The sequence below is a fragment of the Emydura macquarii genome, unplaced genomic scaffold (genome assembly GCF_026122565.2).
Source record: "Emydura macquarii macquarii isolate MOO-44397 ecotype Brisbane River unplaced genomic scaffold, CSIRO-AGI_Emac_v2 contig_3128, whole genome shotgun sequence".
Taxonomy (NCBI): Eukaryota; Metazoa; Chordata; order Testudines; family Chelidae; genus Emydura; species Emydura macquarii.
In genome coordinates, this window is record NW_027133265.1 from 2,541,814 (window position 1) to 2,553,905 (window position 12,092).

At 41.6% G+C, this 12,092-nt stretch overlaps 1 protein-coding gene across 2 annotated transcripts in view; it reads left to right on the forward strand.

The window, feature by feature from the left end:
* Nucleotides 1-12,092, forward strand: part of CORIN (corin, serine peptidase) — a 268,435-nt gene that overhangs the window by 220,065 nt on the left and 36,278 nt on the right. For both annotated transcript variants that reach the window (XM_067531205.1, XM_067531206.1), the window contains exons 14-16: nucleotides 1,121-1,234; nucleotides 4,911-5,021; nucleotides 6,786-6,915. In XM_067531205.1, the coding sequence (XP_067387306.1) occupies nucleotides 1,121-1,234; nucleotides 4,911-5,021; nucleotides 6,786-6,915 (355 nt within the window). The remainder of the gene's footprint in view (nucleotides 1-1,120; nucleotides 1,235-4,910; nucleotides 5,022-6,785; nucleotides 6,916-12,092) is intronic.

Consider the following 12,092-nt stretch of genomic DNA (forward strand, 5'->3'; position numbering starts at 1 on the left):
CACATACCTCTGCTAACACATATCAGAAGTAGTTTGGTACAGATGTTTTTCTGAATTAGGGCCTTAATGATGGATATAATATAAGCAAAGGATAAGATGAGAGTAATAGGTCAGACAGATTCCTACTCAAAGACTAATGGAATATTGTATATTTCATGTCCATTTGAACAAGTTTTTACTTTGACAATCTTGCTTCTATTCCCTCATCAGTAATGATTATTCTTGATAGCTTTTTAAAATATCTATTGAAAATTGAACATACCTCGAATTTTTCAGAAACATTAAGAAAAAAAACCTATAGAGATTTGATATTGCAAGTAGATCTGAGGCAACGTTTTTTTGCACAAAACTTATTTTTGCTGAAGAATGCAAATTTGGTTGTCTGAAACTTTTCATGAATTCATATAGATTTCAGTGAGGTTTTTTTGGTTAAAATGAAAAAAGAAAACTGTTTGGAAATGTCAACGTGATTTGTTTTGACATTATCAGAATGGGACATGTAGATTTTGTGGGCTAGGTTCAGAAGAGGATTCAAGCATCACCCACAAAACAGGAGGCAGAGGTCTCATAACTTTTAGCTCAGTGGCTAGAGCACTCATCTGGGATGTGGGAGATGCAGGTTTGAATTGCTACTCTGGAGCAGGGACGTGAACTCTGGTCTCCCCCTTCTTGGATGAGTGCCCATGCTACCCAGCTAAGGGTATTCTGGGATGGGTCTCTCTCAGTTTCTCCTGTTGAGGCTGTTCTATTTTGTATAAAATTCTTAAGAGCCATTGGAGCAGGGACTGGAACCCAGAGTTCTCCCTCCCATCTGAATAACCTAACCACTGGTCTATCAAGTCATTCTCATTTGCTTTCTCTCTTTGACGCAATGACTATTCAAGTTTCAGGTTGAAGAAAATGTTTCGTTTCACTCCAAACAATTTTTCCCAACTTTTTCTATTCTATTTCTATTCTAAAATTTTGAAAAATTTCAGTTTCCATTCAACCTGAACCAGTTTTGTTTCATTTCATGTTTCTCAGAACTGCTAGCTAACTGGAAAATCAGCCATTCACACAGCCCTAATTGTAAGTAAATGTTCGGATGGCGTAACTCAAAGCTCTTCTTGTCTGTGTCCAGGTTGTAGAGAAAGGGGTCTTTGGGAATGTCCATCGAACAAGCTGTGTATCCAGCACACCATGATCTGTGATGGCTTTCCGGATTGTCCTGACAAAGTGGATGAAAAGAACTGCTGTAAGTGGTTAACCCGGTTGATAGTCAGGACTGGGTCTAGAATTTTGGGGACATGGGACAAACAGTAGAAGCAGCCCCCTAAAGATATAATGGCCCCACCTATCCTCTCTGTCATTCACCTTGTTGCTCCAAGTCCTCCCTCTCCATCTTGTATCCTCTGTCACTCTGGACTCCTATGTATCCTCTCTGTCCTTGGTTCCCCTTCTCACTGCTGTGGCTCCATATCTCCACCTCCCCTGTCACTCCTTGCCTGGTCTCTTTCTGCTTATATCCATTTGGCTTCAATTTATTACTGATAGGTCCTCCTGTCTCTTTCCCTGAGTCCCTTAACTCCCTTTCAAATAACCTATGGCTGCTTGAATCTTCTTCACTCCCACTTGGCTTAGCCAGTCCCATCACTTTCTGTCTTTCATTTCTCCCACTGCTCCCTTGGCTCATTTCTTCCCATGTTTCCATTGTCTCTGCTTCTCAACGTATTCACGGTTACAATGAGTGCCAGAAGAATATCACTGTATCCCATGCAGTGCCAACAAGAGTGTAGAGTTACTCCAACAACCCCCATGGGGACTGGGTAATGGTTGTGTATTGCACCCACTTAGAAGTTCCTCCTTCCTTCAGCTGCTAGCTAGGAACTGACATGAGTTCCTTTTCACACTACACAGCTTATCAGTGGGATGGGAAGAGGAGGAGGAGGAGCTACTGAGCGGCAGTTGCTGTAGAGGCTTCCATCTTGTTGCCCATCCTTTCAGTGTGTATGTGAAGCCACTAGTGGAGATTGTGAGATGCTTTTTGGCTGCAATTTAATGAATATGTTGATGGTTCTCTGTTTCATCTTCTTTTAATCAAACTTTTAATCTTTAAGTTCTGTGGTCTCATCTTCTGCCATTTGATCTGCCTTAGAGAGAAATGACAGGTATTAGAGCCAATTGAAAATCTGAATTTCTGTCCCCTAGGAAATTCTGATACTTTAGCATTTGTTTTCATCCCAAGTGTGGAAACCACCTTTTCAGTTGAAAAAACATTTTGACATATAATTCCTGACCAGCTATGATGCTTGTTGGCAGGGGCAGGTGCTTAAAGATACAGAGAGGCAGTATCTGCACCATCTGTGTAGGGTAAATGCACACGTTTTGCCATACAGAATGCAGCTGCTCTTCTCTAGAAAAGCACATAGCATTAATGCTCAAATCTCTTTTTGGCTTCCTGCATGGTTCCAGGCGCAAGTGTTGCCTGATTTATTGATGGTGGATTAATTATATTGATTACTTAAGAATTTCAAATTAACAACTTAACACTCTGAGGTTGGATAGACTCTTGCCTCAAGATCAGATCCAGTATTATTAGGATTATTGTTCAGTTGGGAACCCCAACATTCATGATAGCAACAGTCACATTTGGAAAAGATCTTTTGCTCTTTTAAGATTTTTATTACTAAAGTTAGTAAACACACAAATGTTCCAATCCAGATGACAGTATGAATAATGCAATAATAATTGGACATCCAATATCATCTCAACTATTCTTGTGGAGACCTAGAGTAGTGAGGCAGCTGGTGGTCCTATCCTCTCTTTGGCATGCATAATCATTGCTAGGATTGAGATCTTGCCGGCCTAGCTCATGTTCAGGCCCATTGTAAGGTTTGATGACTGCCATGAATATTCATAAGAATGTTTAGTTTCCTTTGCCCATAACTAACTGTTGCACCCTAGTAATGTTGGGGTGTCCTTATTCTATAGGTTAGTATCTTAATTATATCAAACTCATTAGTATATATGTCAATTGGTTACTACAACAATTCGGTGGTTAAGCATCTGCTGATGTGCCTATCCCAAAATACTCCAAACTGACATCAACTGACTCGTTGCAGTTACCTGTCAGCATTCTGCAAATTTCAACAAAATTATTTGTTGCAAAATTATGTCTTATGCCATTTTGTGACCTAGCGTCACTGCTAACTTATGGTAAGCTAAACAATTTACTTATGCCAAAGTTCATAAGCCTCATATCATTGGGCTAATTGCTTATGTTATTATCTTACAAGTTTAGGCCTGTAGGCTTCTTCCATTTCTCTGTTATTTCCTTATCTTAATGCATATTAAGCTAGTTTTGGACTCATAGTGTAATCGATAAACTAATGCACAGACTACACAAGTCAAGATAGACTCCGAAGCGCTGAATGTTTTGAGATGTGACTAACAGAGAGCAACTCACATTTATACAATAAACTGCAGCATTTCAGATCAGCTGGAGTACTGTAGCTTTGCTACCTATATGGTTCCCATGATTGTAGAAGGATGTCTCACAATTTTTAATGTACTTTTCCTCACAATGCCCTCAAGAGATAGGAAAGTACTATTATCCCCATTTTACAGACAAGAACTGAGGAACAGAGAGACTTAGTGACTTTCCCAGACTTCCTATGTGACCTCAAGAAATTGAATATGGGTCTCCTGGGCTAGCACCCTAATCATAGCACCACCCTTCCTCTCTATTCTTGAGGTCAGTCCTGGGAATGAATTATCCAGGAATGGCATTAGAGCTTCTCAGCTGAAGGCCTTCTGCCTCTGGAATTTGCTTCCCTTGGAGGCCTTCCAGAGCCAGAGTTAGGGAACTTCAGAGCATGATGCCGGGCATGGTAGTTTGGTTTAGCTTTTGCTTGATTTTGTGCATGTGTGTATGTGTTCTTGTTTTTCTTCATTTACATACATTGATCCTGACCTAAAGACACATGGCTGTTAAAGTCACAGTGGACAGTATCAGTGTATCTCCTTTATGGTTTTCATTGTGGCTTGTTTGATGTATGATGAGCTGAGTCTTTTAATGTTGTAAATGAATGCCTGACTTGTACAGTAATACTTTCAATAAACTTATAAGATATATAAAAAAATTAATGAGAACTAAGGGCCAGAGACACTGAAGCTGCTGCATGAAGATGCTAATTACACTTTTTTGTGTCAGCCTGCTCTGGTGCCCCAGGGGGAAATCCTGATAAAATGAGGCTGGTAATGTTCCATGACTGCCCTTCCTGTGGATTTTTTGATGACTAGGGGAAGCTGTAAAATCCCATGGTGGCTGAAGTTGAGCAGAAACTGACATACGGGATGATCTTGTGGCTAATGCACTGGACTGGGATGTAGGGGACCTGAGTTGCCATAAACTACCTATGTGACCTTGGTCAAGCCTCCCTGTGCTTCAGTTCCTCTAAAATGAAGATGATGATACGTCCAAGCTTTAGGTATCGCAGGATGAAAGATAAATGTATAATCAACATGAAATAACTATCTGGGTTAGGATTAGTACAATCCAGCAAAAAGTGAGAAACAAAAAGTTTCCATCTAAGGTTTGTGAGGGGCTCCAGTGCTATAATAAGAGGACCATAGATGAAACTCAGTAGGTAGGATGTACTGAATCCTGTACCCCTGGCCATTTCCAGACACCACTGCCCATCCCACAGATCCCCTCCCTCCGAGTCAAGGTTGTAGTAATCTTTTATTTCAGAAGCCTCTTCCCCACCCCCAATAGATTTTCTGCCCACTGAGTCTATCCCTTGCTCCATAAACCAGCAGTGAACTTGTCCCTATGCCTTTAACCCATCGGATCTTAGTGTGCGTTTTTATGATAGTCTTGTTTTTTTTAGAGTGGATCATCATCCTAATATTTGTATTTGTCTCAGCAGCATTTTGCAAGGCAGATGAGCTTGCATGTGCCAGCCATGATTGTGTGCCACGTGAGCTGTGGTGTGATGGACAGCTAGACTGCATGGACAACTCAGACGAATGGAACTGTGGTAAGTCTCACCTGTGCAATTGGCCCGAAGTGATGTTGTGAGTGGTACATATCATTAAATAGTTGGGTTTTTATAACATTTTTCCAAAGTGAGTCTGGTAAGAGCTTGGAGTCGGAACCTATTCCAGGAAAGCATGAAAGACAGTACAAACTGTTGAGTGGGCAAAGGAGAAAGAGGGAGGGTTAGATGGGAAGTGTACGGATACTGCAAGGCGCAGGAGGGGATGAAGATGAGAGAAGTGATGTTGACTGGATGGAGTTGTGGAGAGCTTCTTAAGTGAGGAGTTGAATCTTGAACCTGCTTTAAAAGAAGGAAGAGAGGCAATGAAGAGACTGAAGTATGGAAGTGACATGGGCAGAATGACTGGGGGCCTGCTCTTGTACTCATTGAATTCAGTGTCAGAATTCCCATTGACATCAGTGGTGCAGGATCAGGGTTTAGCTAAGAGGAAGATAAGCCTGGCATCTCCATTTTGAATGAACTGGAGATGAGAAAGGGGACAGTCAGAAGACAAACCTGGTTATTGCCCATCTACAGTACCAGCACCCAAAAAAAGGCCTCATGCTTTTGTGTGTTATTAAAATAAGAGTTCTCAAAGCATGGCTGTTCAAGTAACAATTATGTAGGTCCCAGATAAGCTATAGCAATATTTGAAGGAAGCAGGGTGTGAGTGTTGTAGTGTCCTAGCCCATATACCCTAACTTAACCAGACAGCAGTTGGCTCCACTGTATACGTGATGCTACTGAAACTAATCTATTTCTCTATATGAAGATAATGCAGTATTATGAAAAAATCAGATGTTTTATAATATATTTTAAGTGTGAAACAGAAAGATATCCTGTGGTTTAGAGAAACAAATATTCTTTATTCATAATGTTGATAAAATACACTGTGCACACATCCATCGGAATTACTTTGTGGAGGAAAAAAAGTTCTGTAAACACCAGTTTTAAGTATCTAGAAGGAAGAATCAAACATTAATATATAATTTTCTTATAGGGAGGTAGAAGCAGTGTGGTGTGAAGGACAAATGCTTAATAATTAAGTGCGTTGGGATTAATATAATCCAGGAATAAGTGAGAAGTACAAAGTTTAAATAAAAAGAATATGTATTTGGGAAAACAATTCACACAAAAACCTTCTGTCAAGAGTTCCAGTGACAAACAGTGGTGTCACAGGGGGGACCTACGTTTATCTCAAGGCATTTTTGGCCATTTGGGAGTTTTTTTGTGCAGGATCAAAACAAAGGCACACATTAAGCCAATAAATTGGTTAGGGGGAGAGATGATGATAGTGGCAGAGGATGGCCTTTTTTGTGTGCAATAGCTAGGAGCAATATACATTTATCAAAGACCAGATTCTGATACTCTTCTGATGTTGAGCAGCAATTTATCCCACAAATGGTCTCATAGATTTCTGTAGGACTACTTGGGAAGTAAGGTGCTACTCAACATGATTTAGGCTATTCGTCTGGCCCCATATTAACGTATGATGAATTAAAGTTCTTTGGTTTGATCTAAACTTCAGGATGTCTCTCTTGTTTGTTATCTTACTTATTGTCTTGTGTAGGACTATGTATATTCTGATGGCCACTGCTGCCTTCTTCTTGAATTAAAACTTCATAAAGCACAGAGGAAATAAAAGATACCAGTATCTTGCATTCCTAGAAGACGCTTTTGAACGTATTATTGTAGTTACAATGTAACAAATAGAATACCAGCTATATGAAGAAATATTTAAGTTACTTTTCTTTTTCTTCGCAGTGACCCTATCTAAAAACACAAGCTCTTTGGCATTCCTGACTATTCACAGGTCAGCTACTGACTACCATATTTGTGCTGATGAGTGGCAAGAAAATTTAAGCCAGCTGGCCTGCAATCAAATGGGTTTAGGGTAAGGTCAGTAGTTTGTAGCATTGATGAATTTCCCAGGGCGATGCGGGTGGCAGAGTTAGTTGAGTCTGTGAGTGACTATTGTGACTGTGACTTGCGTGAGATTAAATTTAGTACAAAAAGGGGTAATGGAGGAAAGGGGTAATGGAATTCTCTGAACTTTTGGAAAGCAAACTCTCATTACAATTCTGACACTTATATATTACTTTACAAACATTACATAACTGTAATTAAAGGAGTTAGTTAAAAATATTATAATCTTTCAGCCAAATCTTGGACAGTAAATTGAATGTATAATTATTTTTAAACTAATTATATCTTAGAAATTTGATACCGTATTTGTTCCTAAAGGGTAAAAAAAAAAACAGTTTGCTTTATGAAACAGAAGGGAAAACTGTGGTAATTTCAATGAGTTAACTGGAGTTCTGTGATAAGAATTTTAAAAGGGGTTTTATCTGACAGTCCACCTTCCCAGTCTGAGCCCTTGTCCTGTTCGTGAAAAAGAAGGATGAATCCTTAAGGCTGTGCATGGACTAAAGTGCTCTAAATAAAATTATCATGCGAAATCTGGGCAGCAACAGGCCTACCAACTAGTTGCTCAGAGAAGGTATGGGACAGGAATAGGAAGCTTTATACACAATAGTGTCCAATAGCAATCTGCTGTTAGACTTCTGATCCCACTGAGTCAGTGGGTCTAGCTTCTGGTGGGGGGTATTAGCAGCAGTTTTCTCATCAGCCCTTGCAACATAGTGATGCAGAGAGTAAGGCTCCTGCTTGGCAGCTATGTTGGCCTGGGTTCAAGACCTATAGTGCTTGGTGCCACCCCATCTCCTAGGGCAATCCACAGGGCCAGGCTTCTCTGAATGATTTCTGTGGAAGATCCATACTTTTGCAGGGGTGTGCCCATGATGAGTTGACTCCCAAGAGCATTCTTCGGCCCCATAACCCTCCCAGTCAATCAGGTAGTACAGGGACCCTCTATGCATTTGGGTGTCCAGGATGTCATAGATGAGGTACACTTCATGGTCTTGAACTTGCACCAGGGGTGGAGGCGGTGTATGATGGCTGTGGAACAGATTGTCAAGGAAAGACTTCAGGAGGAAGACTGGTGTAGCCTTTTTTTATTTAAATTGAATTTAGTGATTTTGTATTAAATTATCATGGGTTCAACTCCTATTGCTACAGTTTCAAGCTCGACAGAGAGAAAATCACCTATGGTGCTTTTCTGAAATTTGGAAACTCCAGGTACACATGAAGACCAAGGACAGTGACCATAGACACAATCACCTTTCAAATTTGTATCTGTACTACAAGTTTTATTAAAGAAATAAGTATAGTTACAATTATTCATGCATATATAAATCCTACAAAAACCCATGCAATGACTAAGACTGTAATCATACTCACATCCTCAAAGATATTCTAGGGTCTGATGGATCGCTCAACAGGTGGTCATCGAAAGAGGAGTCATTCTTGCTGGGGTTGCCTGTGGGTTTTCCCTTGGGGTCTTCCCACTTTTAACCAACCAGGGAACTTCTTTTATATTGTTTTTCAGTCATACCTAACATCCTGTACATATACATGAGTGTTTCAACCCTCTTTTCCTTATCTGTACTTCCATACCCATGAATATAGGGGTGCTCCATTTTTTATAGGTTGTTGTCTTAGTTCCCTCTATTCTCATTAGCATCTATGCACATCATGTGTTCATGTTAATCTGCAGTCAGAACAGGACATTCCATGATGTTACAGTCAGGTGTCTTGTGGACAGTACATTGCTGTGTATTGCTGTCTATTTTTCCATAACATCACCTATTGGCACATCTTTTACAGTAATCTTGTAATCTTACTGGCCTAGGGTTATTCCTAGGTCACCCAATCACGTCAAGCATTCTTAAGCCTGCAGCCTCTTACAGGCCTCATTCCAGCGATGCTTTATTTATATACCTAATACACACTCATCACTCCTTCATACTTGCCGATCTTATACATCTACAATCCTACAATTTAAATCTGTTTAGCAGACATTGAATATCTATGAAATAGCATATAAGTTGACCATAACACCAAATAACATAATGATAAATGGATGATAAAATGAACTAATTGGCTACACTGGGTGGATCTTCCAGAATTCAAATGCCACTGGATTGATCTACCAAGTATTAGTAAAAGGGACCTGGAAACTGATGATCTAATTTGTGCTCAGGTTGGCCAGTATGTAAGTGTTTTGTGGACAACCATACTTTCTGGCCTACCTTTAGAGGTGGGGCTTCTTGGCAGTGCTTGTCAGCATAGTATTTGTAGGCTGTCTTGGCCACTTCCAGGTCTCTTTTAGGTTGGCTTGGGTTTCATATATGGTCTATGCCAGATTGGAGGCAGTGGGAACCATTGTGGAGGAGGGGATAGAATGGTGGAAATGAGGTTGAAAACCACAGATGGAGAAGGAGGGACTGGATCAGGTGGAAGCATGTTCTGCATTCATATATGCAAATTCAGCAAGCGGGAGTAATGCAACCCAGTTGTTTTGACAGTGGTTCAGGAAGCAGCACAGGTATTGTTTGAGCACCTGGTTGACCTGTTCTGACTGGCTATCCACCTGAGGGTGATATGTGGTGGATGCATGGGCTGGATATCTAGGAGGGAAAATTCCTCCTTCCAGAACCTGGATATGAACTGGAAGCCATGGTCAGTGGTAAGATGTTGGGGGAGGCCATGGAGGTGGAAGATATGTGTAACAAGAAGGCAGTAGTTTCTAATTGGACATTTTGGTGATTTGGTCCATGACAGTCAGTATGCTGTTGGGCCTTCAGATTCGGGTAGTTCCACTATAAAAATCAAGGGTAATGCATGACCAGGTCCAGCAAAGGGTCCCAGGTTGTCATCAGGAGGCCAAAAAGCCTGCTCTGGAGTAGTTTTGTTCAAGCACAGATGTTGCAGGATCTGACATACGATTGAATATCATCCTGCATTTGTGGCCACCAGAATGAGCAGTCTACAACACACGAAGTCTTGGATTGCCCAAAGTCACCTGCCTATGGGGTATCAACATGTATGCACAGTACTTCCAAACCCTTGACAGCCATTGACATAGAGGAGGTTGTTGACCCAGGAATAGTGGTGTAAAGTGGTACTGTGGAGACCCTACTTGGATGAGGTTATTAGTTTAAAAAAAGGATCATTAGGGAGAGTTGCTCAAAGCATGGTAAGGAAGTCCAAGGCTACAGACCTACAAATGAAATGGTGTGGTTTTAAGGTGTCAGGTGACAGGTCTTTGGGGTTAGCGGGTTCTGTATAGTAGTCTCCTTTTCGTAAGAAGGCATCAACCTACCCATTCATGTTCTGTGGATGACACATGATTGTGAAATTGAATCTTGAGAAGAATAAGGCCCAACACAACTGCTGCTGATTCAGCACCTTGGCAGATCATAGATATTCTAAATTCTTATAGTCTCAAAGACTCATAGACTTTAAGGTCAGAATGGACCATTATGATCATCTAGTCTGACCTCCTGCACAACGCAGGCCATGGAACCTCACCCACCCACTCCTGTTATAGACCCCAACCTATGACTGAGTTTTTTAAGTCCTCAAATCATGGTTTAAAGACTTCAAGGTACAGAGAATCCACCAGCAAGTGACCCGTGCCCCATGCTGCAGAGGAAGGTGAAAAACCCCCACGGCCTATGCCAATCTGCTTTGAGGGAAAATTCCTTCCCAACCCCAAATATGGCAATCAGCTAAACACTGAGCATATGGGCAAGACTGACCAGCCAAACACCCGGAAAGAATTCTCTGTAGTAACCCAGAACCCACCTCATCTAACATCCCATCACAGGCCATTGGGCATATTTACCGCTAGTAATCAAAAATCAGTTAATTGCCAAATTAGGCTGTTCCATCATACCATCCTCTCCAGAATCTTATCAAACTCAGTCTTGAAGCCAGCTAGGTTTCTTATCCCCACTGCTCCCATTGGAAGGCTGTCCCAGAACTTCACTCCTCAGATGGTTAGAAACCTTCGTCTAATTTCAAATCTAAACTTCCTAGAGGCCAGTTTATATCCATTTGTTCTTGTATCCACATTGGTGCTGAATTTGGGCCTGGGCTACACTGCTAAGGAAGGTCGACAGAATGCAGCTTCTGTTGACCACATAATGTATGTGTCTTCACTGGCTAGTCGGTTCCATTGACTTAAATCATGGGAAAACTCGACGTATTAAAACCACCTCTGTAAGTGGCATAGCACTGAAATCGAATTGTTTGGGTTGAGTGAGCAGCAGTGTAGGAGAGCACAGTGTAATTTGATGTACATGGTCTCTGTGAGTTATCCCACAATGCTCTGCTGTGACCATTCTGCACATTCGCACTCTGCTGCACTGTGGTCACGTACACAAGAAACAGCTCCTCTTCTCAAGGAAATTTTTTATTCCCATTTCCTGTTTTGTCAGCGTGGCGAGAGCTTGCCAGAAGAACTGATCATGGCGACTGCATGCCCCAAACACGCTCCAGCCTCGAGTAGACCTGAGGTCTTGGATCTCATAGGTCTGTGGGGCTAAGAGTCTGTTCTGGCTCAGCGCTGAGCCAGCAAAAGGAATGTAGATATTTACAAAAAAATATCACACGGCATGTTGGAAAAGGGGCACAATAGGGATGAGCTGCAGTGCCACGTTAAAATCAAAGAGCTGAGGAAGGTGTATCAGAAAATTTGGGAGGCGAACAGTCATTCTGGCTCATCACCAAAGACATGCTGCTTTTATGAGGAGCTGAATGCGATTCTCAGCGGTGACCTATCACTGGGGCTGTGTTGTTTGCTGTTTGCACATTGAAACTTTGCTCTGTGTCCCCTCACAGCCCCATTACAATGCATGCAGTGTTGAAATAACTTCCTTTCCCTCCACTGTAAATGACCAACAATAAAAATGTACTGTGCTTGGGGATGTCATCGTAGTGCTGTCGTGCTGGGGAATGAGTGAGGGATGGCAAGGGAAGAGAGAGCACAGATTTTTCAGAAACATTAGGTCTCACTGCAAAACTGATTTTTCAGTGCTTCCAAGGTGCAGCGCTCTGCAGTTGGCTCTCAGCATCGCACTGCTATCTAGCTGCCCAAAATTGGCAGCCAGCCTGTCTGCTTCCACGACCCAACCCAACGGGAACTTCTCCCCCTTTGTCTCACAG